General features: G+C 40.7%; 1 protein-coding gene across 7 annotated transcripts; it reads right to left on the bottom strand.

The window, feature by feature from the left end:
• Window positions 1-12: 12 nt before the first annotated feature.
• FKTN (fukutin) lies at window positions 13-18,711 on the bottom strand. 7 transcript variants are annotated; one of them, XM_083357190.1, is made up of 10 exons: window positions 18,593-18,711; window positions 15,600-15,790; window positions 15,277-15,336; window positions 14,079-14,282; window positions 12,781-13,058; window positions 11,210-11,342; window positions 9,074-9,203; window positions 5,793-5,926; window positions 2,826-2,956; window positions 13-1,355 (listed from the first exon to the last, which is right to left on the bottom strand). In XM_083357190.1, exons 2-10 carry the CDS (start codon window positions 15,702-15,704, stop codon window positions 1,142-1,144), a joined length of 1,389 nt encoding a protein of 462 aa, XP_083213316.1. In that variant the 5' UTR covers window positions 15,705-15,790; window positions 18,593-18,711; the 3' UTR covers window positions 13-1,141. The 7 variants fall into 7 exon arrangements, with proteins under 7 accessions (XP_083213316.1, XP_083213320.1, XP_083213317.1 ...); XM_083357194.1 differs by having other exon boundaries at window positions 14,079-14,193; window positions 18,593-18,616; XM_083357191.1 differs by lacking the exon at window positions 18,593-18,711 and adding an exon at window positions 17,783-17,998.
• Window positions 18,712-18,933: the final 222 nt, after the last annotated feature.

The following is an 18,933-nucleotide window of genomic DNA, read 5'->3' as shown; positions in this document are numbered from 1 at the left end:
AATATACAATGATGAAAATCCAAAGATACCCTCTATGTATTACAAACCAAACACTACAACAAGCAACATCAATGGGGATGCCAACAGGAAGCTGGAAATTGCAGTCATATGATGTCATGTTTAATAAGCAGGCAAGATTCACTTAATGACTGCAGCCAGAACTGATGTTGTAAGTTTATCATTTACCATCATGCTAAATGACCACCAACTGTGGACAGTCAGAGAGGATTACCTGTTACGTTTTCCCCTCTATTGACAAAGTTTCTTTTACAGTGATCTGCCAGGATATCTTCTCTGTCCAATTTTTATAATGTTGCTTCCTTGCTATAAGCATGTTTGTCATAACACAACATCCAAATTTTTGAATTCTTCATCCTCAGCTACATAAGCTCCTGAAGCAGTGTGTTCTGCTATTGGTTTCAATTCTACACTTGCGACGTACAATTGCTATGGAAATTAGCAGTTTACTCAAAGTTGAGGAGGTAACAGCAGACAAGGAGTGCAAACAGAAATAGAGCCTCTGAAAGAAGCTTGCTTGAACAGATTTTTCTTTAACAGCAGGAGACAGAAGAATAGTTAAACTCCAGTGCAGAGTTCCAAGAGCCAGGTTAGTATTGTCAGCCAATCCAGAAGTCAGAATTTCAGGAGCAGAATTTCACACAAACATCACGCAAAAGCTGGAGATCAGATAGTTGATTCCAATGAGGGATAATGAATGGGTTGCCTTGTAATCAGGCTGCAGCCAGCTGCCTTTAATCAAGAAATTTACTCTCTTGCTTGACAAGAAGTCTCACTGAATTCTATAGTTTGTTTTCTGCTCTCCTCGCCAGGCATGGGAGCTTGGAGGCCTGCTGCATCATCTCATTGCTTGGCTCTTCAAGGCAGTGCCTATGTTTGATCAGCCTCAGGTGATTCTTGGCTTTGTGTCTCCCAAGGCTGACATTTCATAGATTCTGCTGCTGCAGCTTCTTCAGATTCAAATTCAGACCCAGCCATGATGCAGTGCATCAATTTCCACATGCATTGTACCATGGCAACAGTGGCAAATCCATGAAGCATCCCAATGCTGATGATTTCTAGGTGAGACATGATGCAACTGTCAATAAGTATTCTTCTGATGCCAGAAGATCTTACAGATGAATCAGTAGAGCTGAATTACTTCTTCCCATTCATTGATAGGCCAGATTCCATTAGGCTGGACATTGGCGGGTGAATTTTTCCAATCCCACACTTTCACAGGAACCTTCCAGTCTTTGCCATAATTGGCTTCAATATAGTGGAGGGTTTCACATGGCACATGTACCTTAAGTTCTAGAAACTCAGTCCAGCATAGGGTAAATTTGGGAAAGAGATACCTGGAAAAAGGAAGAACAGATAAGAGGGTGTAGGTAAAACGCTACCAGTGAGAAGTAGGTTATGTTCTTAGATCATTATGTGGCAGACTGGATATAAGCAATATGAAAACCTAGCTTCTGCAGGTGATATATTATTATACTAAATTATTAAGGAAAGTGGTTGAACATTTTAACTCTGCTGAATTATACTGACAGATCAGGAGCTATTTACAGCACCGAAATGCAATCTTCAAATTCTCCAAGTACCAAGGAAGTAAATTCTTCTCCTTTTTAACCTTTAAGCAGGCATTTTGAAGTGCATAATAATCAGAATTAGAGACATTTATGTTGTTAATAAGCATAAACATTGAAATTTCAGGACACCCATTTCTTTAAACTGCTCCTGAAAATGTTTCTGAACTAAAATTTTCGCAAATTGTCCAAGTATCTGCTTTGCAGATTGAATTAATCAACCAGACAGAAACGAAATTCTTCACTAATGATCAAATTTGAATCAAGATACAATCAATCACATCTCTGACCAAAGGAAGAGGAACTAACATGGTGCCCCAGACATTCCGCCATACTTTGTAAGAACTTTGTGTTGATCCAAAGAACATCCATTTTTCCTATAATGTCATCGCCTTAGAAGAAATCAAGCTTAATAGCAACTTTCTGGTGAAATGATTGGCCTTGGATGGCCTTTCCTCAAATTAATTTACTCAAATAATTTATTTCCTTCCGGTTTAGTTTATTTCCCTCCAGTTTAGAATATTTCCTATTCTAACATAGTAAAATTGACCAGCAACATTTACAGATACAACAAAGAACAAACAACTAAGCAACAAACACAGCTGATAGCTAAACAAGAACAACATTAGTCCAAGATAAGACTGATGACAATCTGAAATGTCCAGAATAATATTGAAAAATGTTATGCTTTATTTAAAAAAAACAGTTCAGAAACAAATGAACTTTTCTGGGCTGAGGCTAAGGGGGGAAAAATTACTAACAAGCACTCATTGCCATTCACCATTCCTCTTGATTCCAGAAAAGTAGTTTAGTGCAGCCTCTTGAGTGGCCCAAGAAGCTAATGTGGGAGAAAATAACTTAAAATTTCTAGATGCAAAGCCAGTTGGAATCTTGCACAGATAAACGCCGGCATTTGAACTATGCTCAGAAATGGAAGTTTAACATATTGTAGAAGGTTCTGCAAAATATCTCTAGAAGGAGACACCATGAAGAAGCTAAATATCTGCAAAGGTGGGCTGATAAATGTGAGTCAACTTTATCTTTCAAAGAATTTTGTTGTCCATTAAGGATCTTGCCGCGAAGAAGCTTCCGGTTTTGTATTTTTTTAATAACTGGGTCAATGTTCTCCAAAAGGCTTAAACCCCATTAGAGCGGAAGCAATTATTTGCTGGGCAATAAGCTATGAAAACAGTTCTTTAGTAAGGTTTTCGCTCCATAAATACCAACTCTGAATCATACTTAAATTTCTTGCCAGACTTGGCCTGGGTTCCTCCATTCCACATGTGGTCATCCTCTTCATAGAAGAAAAAAATGTCAAGCTTCACATCATCTTCTCCTCCCTGGAAGGAGAGCTCTAAACTATCTTCAACCTATAAAGAAAGGGGGGGGGGGAGAGAGAAAGAACTCAAGATATAGATAATAAGATTGGAACACATCAAAATTAATGCTTGATTCCCTTCCTGTAATACTTAACTCTGAAGTTTATAGTTTATAGTTTATTAAATTTTTATACCGCCCTTCTCCCGAGGGACTCAGGGCGGTGAACAGGGCATATAATAAAAATACAGAATACAAAAGTTAAGAACAAATTAAATTATAGCCCAAATAAAACAGTAAAAAATACAAATATTAAAACCCAAGTTAACTCCCCACCAGGCCAGGCCAGCTTGTTCAAATAAATGGGTCTTTAGGCCGCGCCAGAAGGAGCGGAGATCCGGTGCCATCCAGAGCTCAACCGGCAGTTGATTCCACAAAGCCGGGGCGCCCACAGAGAAGGCCCTCCCCCTGGGGGCCACCAGCCGGCATTCCCTGACCGGAGGCACCCTGAGGAGGCCCTCTCTGTGGGAACGCACAGGGCGGAGGGGAGTCGACGCCGGCAGCAGGTGGTCCCCAAGGTATTCCGGACCCATGCCATGTAAGGACTTAAAAACCATCACCAAGACCTTGAACCTCACCCGGAAGACAACTGGTAACCAATGCAGCTCGCGGAGCAAAGGTGTAACATGGGAGTACCGGGAAACTCCCAAGACAACTCTCGCGGCCGCATTCTGTACCAGTTGGAGCCTCCGAGTGGTCTTCAAGGAAAGCCCCATGTAGAGAGCATTGCAATAGTCAAGACAAGAGGTCACGAGCGCATGAGTGACCGTACACAGGGCATCCCGGTCCAGATAGGGCCGCAACTGGCACACCAGGCGAACCTCAGCGAAAGCCCCCCTAGTCACGGCTACTATATGGTCTTCTAAGGTAAGCCGTGAATCTAGGAGGACTCCCAAATTACGAGCCCTATCCACGGGGGGTAAAAACTCCTAGCACTATTTTGAAGATAAAACTTCCTAAAGATTAATAAAAAGCAATAAAGGAGAATATTTGTAGCTCATGGTTGAAATGAAGGGTCCATGGTGCTCTCTGAACTTGGTTGTTTTCTTGCAGATGTTTCATTATCCAAAGCAGATAACATCATCAGTGCACTAGCAAGTGATAATTTAAATTCAAATGTCATGGTTCCAACAGATGAAACTCTTCAAAGAACTTTGAGGCGTTGTTTACCTTAAAGAATCTTTATTTGAGTAGCATAGCATCGGCACTACCATAATCGAAGCCAAAAACTGAATTCCCCTCCCCTGAGCACATAGTATCAAAGAACAATACCCTCCTCCACTTAACAGTCATAAATCACATTCCCCAATTAGTTTAAAGCAGTGGGCTTCTCCTCTAGCTCTCCAGCCTGCCAATTCTTATCATCTCTTATTTCAACAACCTTGGTTCTCACACTAGGTTCAGCATTATTACGTCTAGCTAGACTCCCATGCACATTTCCGCCCCCCTCTCTCCAGCATCATCTAACTCTAAAAGCAAAAAGAAGAAAATGGCTGCATTTCCATCTGTTTGTCAATGCAAAAACATCCGATGTTAGCAGTGTTGACATCAGACCCTTGGCAATGACATGTATTTATGATGGCTGCAGTTTCCTGATTTTATCTTTCGAGTCTTCTGTCTTATCTAAGATTGTCGTCCTTCTTTGGAGCTCATTTTTCAAATGCAAATTCTCTCATCTGAGTTCAGCAACCTCTTCCCAGGTAGCGTGAGCTGTGGCTCCCCAGGGCCCAGCAGTAGCCACCGTTGGAGGTGGTGCTGATTGGCTCAGTTGACCTTGTGGTCTGGAACACAGCAGACTGCCTGAGCATCTTCACTAGCACCGATGATGTTACCTCGTTTGGGTAATGAAACATCTGTAAGAAAACAATGAAGCTCAGAGAGCACCAAGGGCCCCTAAAAAAACTCCCGGTGAAATTTGGTCAGGAGGGGGCATCACTTAAGAGGGCCAAGACTATTAATTTTATCCCAGCCTATTAACATATGTAACAGCGTTACAGGAAATAATGTAAAGTCAAGTCTTCAGTGGTTTGGGCTTTTTTAAAAAATTTCTTTTCTAAAGAAGCTGAGTTAGAAGCAAAAGATTAGAAAGTCTTAAATTACTCACTGCTCAGATGCCAATAAAACTTATTGGCTAAAAAGCCAAGAGGCACAATAATTATGATAATGGAGGAGAAAGATGTGCAAGTTAGCTCTAGACTATCTGCAAGATAAAACAATTCGTTATTTACAAAGTGCTGAGGACAGCACCATTTGCCCCACTGGGGAAAGAAAAAAAAACACACCAAAAACCCAAATCTCTTAAGTTTTCAGAAAACATTGCTTCTGGGTGAATAACAGCTGGTGAAAAAGAACAATTTGCAAGAAAACTAATGCAGGGCCTCTGCTTGACTGGGAACATGTTTTGATTTAGGAAGTGATGGTCAAATTTAATGTTGAATTGCAGCAAGCAATTCTTGCACAGCTTTCTGTTCTCTCTACTTTATCCTCATAACAATATGAAGTCGGTTGAGTAAAGGGCCTGACTGCTCCTAACTAAACAGCAAGCTCCAGAGAGAAGATCCAAAACCAGGTGTCCCCCCCCGACTCCCCAATACCCTTTGACCCCAGTGCTTTTCAAACTAGCCACCTTTAAGCTCCCAGAATTGCCTAATCAGCATGCTGGCTGGAGAATTTTGGGAGTTAAAAATCGACACATCTTGAAATTGCCAAATTTGGAAAAAAACACAGTTCCAGTACAAACTAATTATGCCTTTACTATTTCAGATATTGGGGGAAAAAGGATTGAAAGAAAGAAAAGTATGAGTCAAGCATATTCCTGTATTCACCAACCTTGCCAAATTTGTGTTTTAGCGGTAATCCAGCCTTCTGAAATGCTGTAATAATATCTGGCTTATAGTCTTGAATAAAAATCCCCAAGTCCAGGTCTTTACTGTAAGGAATAATGTTGCACTGTCTGTACCAACCTAAATGTTCAACAGATCCATGAGAAATTTAACACACAATCATGCAGTCCCTACATTGATGAAAAAGAGGACAGTGTAATTAAATAAGGAACAGAAATTTTACCCAGAGGTTTTCCATTCTAAGGAAAGATGTAAAATTCAAGTTCTCCTCTAACAATCTGCTGCATTTGTATGGTAGAGAAGAAAGACATAGATTAAGAAAATTTTTACTTGCCCACCCTGTTCATTCCTCAAGGCTGCTTGGTAGATATTTAAATTTAAGAGTTAACTCCCATTTCCACAAATGAAAATGGCTGGTTTCTTTCTTTTAAAATAGAAGCTCTGTGATGTACATATTTGGAGAGATTCGTTTCTTTATAATTAGTGGGAGAAACTGTACAAAAAATCTGTAAACTTCACCACAGTCTGAATAAATCCAACTAGAATCACCTCTGGTGAACCAGCTGCAACCTCTCTTTCATGAGAAATTTTTTTCAAGCTTAGGGGCCCAATTTTTGCAGGTAAGTTTATTTGCAAACACAACTCTTAAGTGGCTAGTGTGTGAATGCAATAGGAAAACAATGTTAATAAAGAGTAAAAATCTACAGTGGTGCCCAAGAGGAAACCCAGACAAAGCAATCAGCAAAACCCTCTCAACTAAGTTGGCCATGTAACTTCCTGATCCCACGTGGTGGTAAAAATTACAATAACTTTGTAGGTCATTCTTTCCTCATATTTTAGTATTACTCAACACAAATAAGGTGCTAACTTAATTGCAGGCTGATCAGAAACATAATGCAAAAGACTTGGCTCTCTTGACAAGTCCATCACGACGATGGGAGACACAGAAGGAAAAAGAGGAAGAAGATGACCAATAGCAAGGAGTCAGTTATAGCGGTGATAAGTGCACCACTGGAAGAGCTAAACAACCAGATTAAGGACATCATGGGGAAAAAGTGGCGACTCTGAGACAATACCAACTTGATGGCACATAATTAATCAAATCACCATATTTAATGGTCTTACTGGATCAGCACAAAAAGATGTTTAATTCAACATCTTGGGGGTAAGCAAGAAGTTTACTAGAATTTTTGGACAGCATTGTGTTGAAGACACTGCAATCCTGAATTCCATAATTGAACAATGCCTGTGTGAATTACCTCAAAGGAATGACACATACCGCCCCCCCCTCAGGAAATATTAAAGGGTTAATACATTTTTTCAGTATTCTCTTTGTTTTTAAAAAGGTAAAGAGAGTAACAGGGGCTTTTTTCATCTTACTTTCCTGCAGATAAGGATACAATTGGCATTTGTGAGCCATTTATTTCATTTAGCTTCCCCACATTAATGCTTGATTAAGAGCATTACTTTCATACTCCCACCTACAAAACTGGTAAATCTTTCCTAGTGTTTCTAATTTTTTGTAAAAAAAAACAACCAGTGTTTTAAAGCTAATTAATTACATAAACCTGTTATTGTTCTTATTTCAGTATCGATAATATTTTGGAAAGTCCATCTTTTGCTTTATAGAGAAAAACCTGCATATATTTACCTGGAAATAGGTTTCACTGAACTTCTTTTGAGCAGACATGCAGAGAACTATGTTAGTTACAATTCTTTTGTGGAGTTGATGACCGACCAACCTATTCCAATGTAGGATATTTTTTCTGACAAATTATTTAAATCGCCTTGCAGCTTCCTCTACTTCCAATATTTCATTGAGATGTTTCTGCTTTTTCAAGGTCAACCCCCCAAATTAAGGCACTGTATAGCAAATCAAGACACAGGGTGTATCCCCTGGCTTATGCTATATGCAGAACAATATGAATCATAAATTAAAAGGGCTGAGAAATGAGCTTGAAAAGGGGCATGTGTTACAGCGAATGCAGAAGTTTTAATTGGATATTTAAATAGATACAAGATATGATGAAAATCACATCATACAGTGTGTGATAATATATCTATAGCAAAATTTACCTATTTTATCTTCTAAAGCAGTTTCCCAACCCTTCCAGGTTGGCGGCCTGGAGGGGAGGGGGGGGAGAGGGGATGGTTTTGTGGGCGGGGCAGGTGCGTGCATGCGCATGGGCGTGCACACAAGCACCCGCTGCTTGCATGAGTGGGGCTGAGAGCACCAGGTGACACTCATATGAGGCCCCGAACGCCCATGAGGCTTGTGCAAATGAGGCCCCGAACGTCTGTGATGCTCACGTGAGTGGGGCCTCGAACACATGTGCACGCCAGCCAGCCACTCACGTGGCCCAGTTGTGAATAGGCCACAGACCGGTAATGGGCCACGGCCCACAGGTTGAGGACCCCTGTTTTAAAGCAAATATTTTAAAAGAGATTGGGAATCAAGGATCTGCAATACTTCATACTGGTGGTGAAAAGATACTTCAGAGTGGGCATATGCTATACCCATTATTGTTTGATTAAAACTCTTTGTGTATTAGGTTCAGACAACAGTTCCCTGATCCCACCAGAAAATGTGTTTGAATTAAGGAGGCACATGTAGCATGGCCAGACTTATCCCAGAGCACCTTGGACCTCCTCCTGAATCTTCTTAACTTAAACACATGGTTTTCTGCAATTGCACAGCTTCCATGCGAGCAAGGAAATATGTAGCTTCTTTAAGGAAATGCAGGCAGATTTGGTATGCATCCCCACACTGATGCAAAGCACCTTTTTGGTTGTGGGGATGAAATATTGAACACTCCCGCTTATATTTATGTAAGAGTGCAATTACATGAACCAACCAGATATGGACCAAGCGTGCTGGATTATAACTACCAGCACTCCTAATCTACAGAGCTCTTAAATTCATTTAAAGAGTGCAGGGTAAAAAAAACCCGCGCAATGTTTTAACTCATTGCAATAACAGTTGGAGTTTGATGTCAAGAACAATACTTATAAAATCTCCCTGTTCTAGTATCCGTGGGGTAGGAGATTGATGAAGGACTCTCTTGCCACATATGTTTCTGGGATCATAGTCGAAGACAAGCTAATTTGCATTCACGTGGATTTTATGGTTCCGTGCATTTGATCTATTCGGTTTTCATACCTAGTGTATTTCTGCCATGTACCTAGTTTGGTTATCTTGTCCCTCAGGTTCAACTGCCAGCATTGCAGGGAACAGTTCTGGCTTCTAACCAACTCCAAGTGACTTACCTAGACAAGTCCCACTACTCAGCCAGAATTGTACTCCTAAAGTGTTCAGTGTCAGAGCAGCAAGACGCAGCAATGCCTTGGCTTTTTTCCTGAATTCCACTGCCTCGGGGGATGTATCATCAGGGTACAGCTAGAAAAGAAAGAAGAAGGAGGAGGGGAAGAAGAAGAAGGAGAAGGAGGAAGAGGAGGAATAGCACTGTAAACTTTTTGCATGTTGTAAGTCAAATGAAGGCATTTGTCTATTCTGTACCTTAGCTTCCATGACCATTTTTTATATTTCCTTACCAATATTTAGAATCCCCCCCAGAAGAAATAAGTAACTCTTACAAATAAAGTGGCTGCTAAGCGGGAAAAGACTTGAGTGCCAATGTGGCTTTAAGCTGGAAAAAGACAAGACTTGTCATTTTACCCCTTCCCTTTTGTTTGTCTGATAACTGCTCCTTAGGAAGCAGTGTCTGTTTAATGCCTTATACACATCAAAAGCAATGAGACTGTACCATAACCCTAGGGCTGGAGCTACCTAAACTGCTTACTCTCTTGAAATCCCTTCCTTTTCAATCTCTCCAATCTGCAATTTTGTAAGAGAAAAAAATAATCACTAACCAGAGAACAATGCATGATTATAATGGCAATCACATGACTGAGGGATACTACAAAGGCCATAAATGTCGTAACATGGCCATAAAATTATTTTTTCAGCACCGCTGTAACTTCAAACGGTTGCTGAATGAGTGGTCAGTAAGTGAGGACTACCTGCAATTAATCTGCATTTAAATGAAGGTCCTTATTACTTGTTCTCTTGGAAAGTGAGCCACAGGGTCAGGCAAGGGCCCAGTTCAAACTGGTGATGATAACCACAGAGGGAAGCTGATAAACAATTTAAAAATCTTTGGAATGAAATCGATTCTCTGCTTGTGCTAAAGACTATTGGCCAGAATTGGAAAAATAAATAATCATTTGGACACCGACATGAGTGGTGTCTGAGATATAGACAGACAGACAGATAGATCAGCTTTGGATCCAAAGTCCATCATCAAAAAAATCACCATTGCAATCAATCCAATTTTCATCTTCACTAAACAATGCACTTTTCATTCCCTTCTGCACTCGTAATGAAACAGCTACAAACTATTACTTATACCTTAGTAAAACACAACACAAAGTTTAACCCAACATATATATTTTTCTTTTTTAATGCAGCTGTCCTTTTCTACCTTCCTGCTGTGCTCAAATGGTAGGAAAGTATTTCTTGCAATGAAAGAAACTAATTCTTTCCTTGCTAGGCCTTCTATATTCATTCTTTGGCGCCATCAAGTGTCAAAGCCGCAGAGCAAATCTTAGTAGGTAATCACTAAATAGGGTTAAGCATGGAAATGGGGCTGGCTGCTGGGCTGAAAAACTGAAGCACAAGTTACCCAAAGAGGGAAAAGATTAATTGGGTTAGGATTTCAACAAAACTATGACCAATATTTTAAAAAAAACCCATGCATGTGTCTCAGGGGCATCCAAAGGAATTGTGGGTTTGAAGAGTGGCTTTCCAAACCACTTTCAAAAATTGCTTTTTGAAAGAGATGAAACAAATTACAAGTAAGGTTACTAGGTCCAAGGCTATGTAGTAAGATAGCCAGTTGATGTAGTGGTTAAGGCAACAAGCTAGACCCCAGGAATTTATGAGCTTTAGTGCCCCTTTAGGCACAAAGCCAGCTGGGTGACCTTGGGCCCATCACTCAGTATCCCTGAAAGGAGGCAAAAGTAAACCAGAGGTTAGTTGCAAAAATTATGATTTTCTGCGTTCCAAACAGCCAGAAGACCAAGATATCTTCTACTTTGCAGTGAGGAGCTAAATGCAATATTAGTAGGCTTACAAAGGTCCAGCTGGCCACTGTATTAATAGATTGATCAAGTTCACTTAGTACCACTGATTTCCTACAAAAGAAAGAGGTATCCACTGACACCTTCTAAATAATGTCTCCATTTTGAACAATTGACAAGAATTAGCAAGCACTGCCATTTCAGTGCCAGGGTGTGGAAGGGAAAGCTGACAATAATAGAAACACTGCACATTTTGGAGGCAGTGGTGACACGGCTATATCATTTTTATTAAACCAATGACTTCAAACAAGAAATGATACTAACCTGGAAGAACGATCGAGCTTCCCTGTACCGACATTCAAGAAATCTAGAGTGAGACCTTTCTTCAAGGAACCTAGATGGTTCTTTTGGAATCTGAACTATTAATCCATCAACGGAAAGAGTCAGTAATTCCATCCTGTTACAAGAAGGGGAAACCGATGTTATCCTGACCAGGAGAATGTAACAGAAACTAGACCTTTCCTTTCCAATCTGCATTAAGACAGCAAGCTAACAAATGCACAATTGCTGTTTGTCCTGACACACAATCACAACTTGCATGTTCACAAAAGCATTTCTCCATCTTGATCTGCTCTTCTCGATCCATCCAACTCATTAGATGTACACCTAAAACAGAACCAAAACAATTGTAACAATTGGGTGGCAGAGCTGCCAATCAACGGAAGGCAACTTTGGGTACTGCCTCCTGGGTTCCATGCCAACAGGAAGAAGGAACTAGAATGGAGGCAGAAGGGCAGTTTTGAAAGACGCTTGGTAAGTTTGGGAATCTCTCTCGGTGTCACTGACACAAGCCTGGGAATCATTTTACAGGCAGGGTAGGCTACTATGTACAGGATATATATATAAGTGAACTTGTTTTAAAACCCATTTTTGGTGATTTAATAAAAATCAATGTGTTCCTTATTCTTCTATTCTGCTGTCCTCTATCTGCCCTGTATTCTCCCTGTTTGAGACTTAAAAGAATTTCTGTACTCTAAAATGGTTTTAGTAGTGGTAGGAAAAGGATAATCCAGGAAAAGACCTCCACAACATGGAGGGAGGACAGGGAACACAGCTATGGTGTTTTAACAATGTATTTGAAGGCTGCCTTGAATGGGTCTGATAAGGTGAGAGGCAGCATACATAACTGGAAGGAATATAAAATAATAAGCTTTCCAGCTCATCAGCTGAACCTTCTGATAAAGGACACATTGATTACAAATGCATGACAACAATGCAAGCACACTGCAAAGCAATTGTGAACAATTGCAATGCTGTTAATCAGGTAACTCAATATAACTTGCCTTAATTAAATGACTTGGATACTTTCCCATTTTAGAAGCAGCTCATCAAAAGTAAAAGAAGAGAGATGCCCTATTTTCTTACAAAAGCGTGCATCTTGTCACTGGGGAATTGTGCATTTTTTCCCCATCTAGGATGTATTATGGGGTGGCGCATCATTTTTCTTGCTTGATCCGCATCCTCCATATTCAGAGATGGGCCTTCCTTTGTTCAGAGGTTACCACAGTTTAAAGCCGTTGACATGGAATTTCTTTGAGGGTGCAATTCTTTTGTCTGCCCTGAACCTACTGCCAAATAATGTTGTCAGGGAATTCTCATCTCTGCCATCATATCAAGATGAAAGAAGGAAGAGGAATCTAATGGCCTCGTTACCAGCATTAATCAAAAGTACAAGTGCACTTTCTGACACAATTTCCATCACTTTTATATTCCGGGATGTCTGACTTCATCTCAGCCTTTTGGAAGCAAGTACTGTAGAACAGCTGTGTTTTGCAAGAGGAGCCTTATCATCATATATATAACAACAACAACAACACTGCCCTGCTGTTTCTTACTTGTCATAGGCTCCAGAGTAGCGTCCAAAGTGTAGTTTCTGGAAAGGCACGAAAGTCCTGTCCATGTGTAGCTTCAGACGTAGCGGCCCATGCCAGAGATAGTTGCCACTCCTCTCATAGAAGACTACTAGATGGATGGCATGAGTTGCCTGTTTGAAGATGTAGTGCAGGGGGACTTCTGTTCCAGAGAGATCTTCCATGCCTTCTAAACGTGGATCTTTACTCTGAAGTTTTAGCCACTGGAATCCCATTCTCTCAGCAGCTTGAAACAAGCTCACCTGAAACCAACATAAACTTTTTGTTCTGATCACCTCCATCAAACTTCAGCCATGTTTCACCCAACAGTTCCTTTTGGGTTGCTGATTGGTGTCAGTTGTTTCAGAAGAAAAATATTTGCATTACAAGAGCTGCTATTGGCCGTCAATAAGTTTCTGGTCCCAAGGTAATTATCTATAAACTCTATTCAGCTGGGACCCTTGCTGCCTTTAGGACCAACTTCTGAAGGCAAGACTCTACCCACCCTACTTTATCTAGTGGGGAGGCAACACTTTGGGTGCTAGTCTCTAAAGAGATAGTGGGGGAACTCAATGACATTCTTAGGAGAGCCTTTCCCTCTGGAATAGCATAACCCTGGAGATCAGATGTCTGCCCCCCCCCACACCCTCATCTCCTTTAGAAAAATGTCAAACTGTCCTTTTTCAAAAGGCATTCAGGTGGAAGACCTTAAGTAACAAGGAATGGCACCTTTTTATAAACAGGATTTGATAGTTTTATTGAGTCAGTGTTGTTATCCTGTTTTTAATCTAAGATTTACTTTTATGTATTGTGAGCTGCTTACAGTAAAAATATTAGACAGCATACAAATGTGGGCAAAAAAACACAAACAAGCCTCTTGATTCCCCCCCCTCTAAAGGTAAAGGTAAAGGTTCCCCCGCACATGCGTGCTAGTCGTTTCCAACTCTAGGGGCCAGTGCTCATCTCCGTTTCAAAGCCGAAGAGCCAGCGCTTGTCCGAGGATGTCTCCGTGGTCATGTGGCCGGCATGACTAGACGCCAAAGGCACACGGAACGCTGTTACCTTCCCACTGTAGTGGTCCCTATTTTTCTACTTGCATTTTTACGTGCTTTCGAACTGCTAGCTGGGCAGAAGCTGGGACGAGTAACAGGCGCTCACTCTGCTATGCGGCACTCGGGATTCGACCCGCCAAACTGCCGACCTTCTGATCGACAAGCTCAGCGTCCTAATTAAACGACTGAAAACGTTAGCAGAGTTAGAGGAAGCTGGAAAAAGACATTTACTTCAAGTTTCCAGGTTTTCTCCAGTAGTCCAAAGGTGGTATAATCCCGTGGGGTACAGAAGTATTTGCATTCTGAGTGACTGCCATCAGAGAAGGCCTGAAGCTGCTCCAAGTCTCTGTCAATCAGTTCCAAAAGGAGAGGGTCAATCAGATGCACAACTATGTTGTGGCTGGCCACCAAATTAAGAAATTTTCTAACCACATGCTGTTTTTAAAAAGAGAGAGGGGGGGAGTTGAGAGAAAAAACATCAGGAGTAAATGTTTGCTGAAAATCTATACCAAAATAAAAACAATACAGGTGGAATTCAACTTGCAACCATAATGGAGCCTGCCCATTATGACTGTGTGTTGCAATGGTTGTAAAAGGAGTCAGCCATGTGATCAACCAGATTTTTTTATTTTTCTAGTGGTCGTTAGGCAAGCACTGAGGTCATTAAGCAAACAATGCAGTCGCTAAACAAACTAATGGTTCACTATGGATACTCTTTTGCCCAAAACCAGAAGTGCCAGTTTTGGGGCAAAACTGTTGTAAAATGTGGTTATGTGACTGCCAGATGCAGCCATGTTGCCGAGTCCTCAAAATTTGGCCATGTGACGTGGGGGGGGGGCAACCATCAGAACATCAAATCCAGGTTGTAAGTCCCCTTTTTCAGGTCAGTTGTAAATTCAGTCGCTAAGCAACTTGTCATAAGTTGAGGACTACCTGTAATAATTTGTAGTAACCCTAACAATCATTTTAAAATCATGATTTTGATCATGAGCATCAAGGGCTTTTGTATAAATAGTTATAGTTAGTGTAACAACTACTATTTTGGAATATTTGGCAAAAAAAAATCAAACTAAAGATTTTTTAAAACAAAACAAAACAAAACTCAAACGATTAGGATAAACTTTGGGACCAAAACAAAGGCTGGGTGCCTTTTTTAGAGTAGAAGGCTGCATTCAATCTCCTTCAAGGTGTTAGGTACGACCCTTGAAGAACTGTAAGTGGTAGACATAATAAATAAGTCACTATTTTTAAAATAAAAGTACAGTAATTTAACATTTTATGCAAATATTCCCTATGTATTTAACATCCCCTTGGTAATTATTATTTGCGTGCAATTGCCTCATGCTGTTGCCTCCCTCTTTTTCACTGAGTTGTCTCTTCTACCTCAAGCATGTTGTTTCTGAGAAATAGTAAAGTTGGATGTATTTACCCATTGACTATTGTCTTGTCCTGCTTTGCTTCCTTTAATCTTGGGGAAAACAGCTCCATTCTAACAAAACCAAACAAGAGAAATAAAGCTCTACAACTCTACTGTCAACCATACCATGAAATTATAATAACAAAAAACAAAGCTTCACTGACTTTTACTAGCAAGCAAGTATGCTTCATAATAACATTTGGTACCTCTGCCTTCAATAAATGCTTGTTTGTTTTGTTTTTTCTAGCATATTTTAAAACACTATAAGCACTTGTTTAGATCTGTAAATCTGGATTTAGGTTTGATTGTAAGTAATAAGAATCATGAAACGTTACCTTTGGAGACAGATAATATTTATAATAGTACAACTGGAACAAGAGAAAGATTGAGCTGGTCAAAGTAAGAAGCCCCAATACTACGTTTTTGTTAATTCTCTGCATCGGTCTTTTGAACCCTTCTGGTATTCATTAGAAAGCAGCAGTTGGTGCTTCTCATCTTTTTAGATGGCCTATTGTGAGTTTCAAGGCTGGGAAAACATAAAAAAAATTGAATTCAGTTAAGAAGCTGAGTTTAAAAAAGCAAAGCTGTTGTTCTTCTGTTTAAATAACTATCGTACAACTCAAGTTCTGAGATGTAACTAAAAGCTCATCATAACAAAATTAAAGTGTTATTTTATTGATTCACAGCTGTTTTGTTTTGGATATTGTTCTGAGCAACTTCATGCCTGGAACAACAATGCTGTTGTGATTTAGGGTCAGCCTGTGGGTTCGGCAGTTGGGTCGGACGACTCAGAGGAGGAGGGGGGTGTTGAAGAGCTTGCTGAGGGGGTTGGAGAGCTTGCTGATGAGAGCCCTTAGCCAGGCCCCTCCCACCTGGTCACGACGCAGACCCAGCTGTGTGAGCCTGACAGCGTGGATGAAGATGACCCACAGCTGGCCCTGTTCAAGGACGCCCGACGCAGGAGGCAGTCAATCAGGAGTAAACAGAGGAAGGCAATGGGGCACCTCGGAAGGAGGCAGAGAGAAGCCACACCCTGAACTGTATAAAAGGGGAATGCGTGGGAGGGCTGGTTTGCTGAAGGCAACCGCTTGAATAGCTCCTGTTTCTTGGTTCGTGTCTTGTTCTGTTTGCTTTTGTATCCATAAATTTGGCAGGCTTAGTTCCAGCCTCTTGCCTTCTTGTAAAAGGGGTTGTCCCTGCCTTTTCTGCAGGGCCGGTAGCAGGCTGGTACAGAACAAATGCGTTGAAGGTGTGACTAGACCAGGTGTAGGCAACCTCAGCTCTTTTATGGCTCGTGGACTTCAACTCCCAGTATTCCTGAGCCACCTGGCTCAGGAATTCTGGGAGTTGAAGTCCACGAGTCATAAAAGAGCTGAGGTTGCCTACCCCTGGACTAGGCAAACCTTCTGAGAAGGACATCCCATAAGTAACATACCTTCTTACTAAGTTTTATCCACTTAAAATTCATTTTGGGGGAAGAAAGCTTAGAAAAAGCAGACATTCAATCAATCTTAGTGCAAGCCATCATTTGATATTTCTAAAATTAATTTCCTATTCCTATTCGTGGAGTGCAATTTTCTCCAAGATGGAAGTGTTTCCTCAGTCAAAACATAGTTAAGAAGTGCTTCATATCTGCTTTTCAGATGATAGTTACAAAGAAAAGGGGATGTTGGGGTTTTCATGGCTGTACCTTATGTTTCAAGTCTGGATTAGAAGAGAAAGGGAAAGTGTTAGCCTTACAACACTGACCATGCCAAGAAACAGATGCCTAGTATGCCATAAACCATTTTTATTAAGATTGGCTCTAACAACAAAGTCTTGCAAATCTGGATGTGCTGCTTCTCCTCCTCCTTTTATATTCATGTGAGTTAGGGGGGCATCTGAGACATTTTCATAACTCCCCACCCCCAGTCTGAGCTTAAGCAATATTTATCTATCAATATTTATCTGTTCCCCTTTTCTGTCAAGGTCATCCTCTACTTTCTCTATGGAAAATAGCTAGAGAAATTGCAGAGAAATGATAAGAAACAAGCATTTCTTCCTCTCTATACACAGAGTGAATGATGTTGCCCCATGGAAATTTACCTGCTTCCTACTACATGATAACTGTCTTGAAAGGCTATCGTAACAAAGAGGGGATTGACCTATTCTCCAAAGTACCAGAAAGCAGGACAAGAAGTAATGGGTGGAAGCTTCTTACAGAGAAATCTAGCTTAGAACTGAAAAGAAACATCCTGACAGTGAGAACAAGTAATCAATGGGATAGCTTGCCTCTCAGAAATGTGGATGCTTGATTACTAGAAGTTTTCAAAGATAAACTGGACTGCCATTTGATCTGGATGGTGTAAGGATGGTGTAAGGAGGTTGGACTAGGAGACCTCTGAGGTCCCTTCCAACCTATGAGTCTGTCTTCTACTGTGGATTGAAATTGTGAAGTTGAAATTGTGAGATGGGTTGCAATATAAATCAAAAGAAACTTTGTAAAAAGAAGTAGTAAAGCTAATATTTACTGAGACACCTGAATGGGCAGCATAATATTTCTCCGGAAAACCTACTATCAGGACTTGAAGCGTTCCACCAAAAGCAGGAAAGAGAATCAACCAACAAACGGAACACACTGTAAAGGTAGATCCCATTTTCCAAACTCCTTGTTCCCAGATAATCAGTCAGAAACATAATACTGAGCAGGCTTGTGCAGTATGAGTTGTAGCCTTGACTCATGAACTGGCCCTTGAATGAAGTTGAATGTGCAGAAACATTCCTGAAAGAGATGTGTTTCATTCTAAGTCAGACATGCTATGCCCCAATAGTCATTTCAACAGAAAAGTCTTAATACTTCCTTAAATTATTGCCTAGTACTCAATGTCAATTCCAATATTCTATTTTCCCCCACATATCAAAGTTTTAATTTCTTCGAAGGAATGTTCAAACCTCACAAAATAGGCTAGATTTGGAGGATATTTCATGTCAACTAATATAACCAAAATACTTGTGCAGATTCTGGATATAAATGTGCAAATGTGACTACTTATTTGCATAATTTATAATTTTATGGAAGATCCCTGCTAGTGCTGGAAAAAACATTGTTTCTATAAACAATAAGCATAAGCCAGTCACTAGTGGTTGATGGGAGATTCAACTATATGCCTATGAAATGACTTATTCTCTTCCAAATAGGGTTGTAGGCAAAACTAAAGAAAAACTAAGGAAGCTTTTATATCAGTAGGGTTAGGGTAACTGGTATGGCAACCTTTTTAGTGAAATGTAATATCCGCCCTTTCTAAATGAAGTAGACCTTAATACCGTACATTCACTATGTATTCCCTACCTCTCTTCCAACCTTGAAAATTAAAGATGCGTAAGGAAACCCGAAGGGATGCGGTGGCTCAGTGGGTTAGGATGCTGAGCTTGTCAATCAGAAGGTTGGCAGTTTGGCGGGTCAAATCCGAGTGCCGCGTAACAGAGTGAGTGCCTGTTACTCGTCCCAGCTTCTGCCAACCTAGCAGTTCGAAAGCAAGTAAAAAAAACGCAAGTAGAAAAATAGGGACCACTACAGTGGGAAGGTAACAGCGCTCCGTGCGCCTTTGGCGTCTAGTCATGCCGGCCACATGACCACGGAGACGTCCTCGGACAAGCGCTGGCTCTTCGGCTTTGAAACGGAGATGAGCA

Source organism: Vipera ursinii, assembly GCF_947247035.1.
Source record: "Vipera ursinii genome assembly, chromosome: 2".
Lineage (NCBI taxonomy): Eukaryota > Metazoa > Chordata > Lepidosauria > Squamata > Viperidae > Vipera > Vipera ursinii.
Note: the sequence above shows the minus strand (reverse complement) of the source record. Positions and strands in the feature narration are given on the sequence as shown.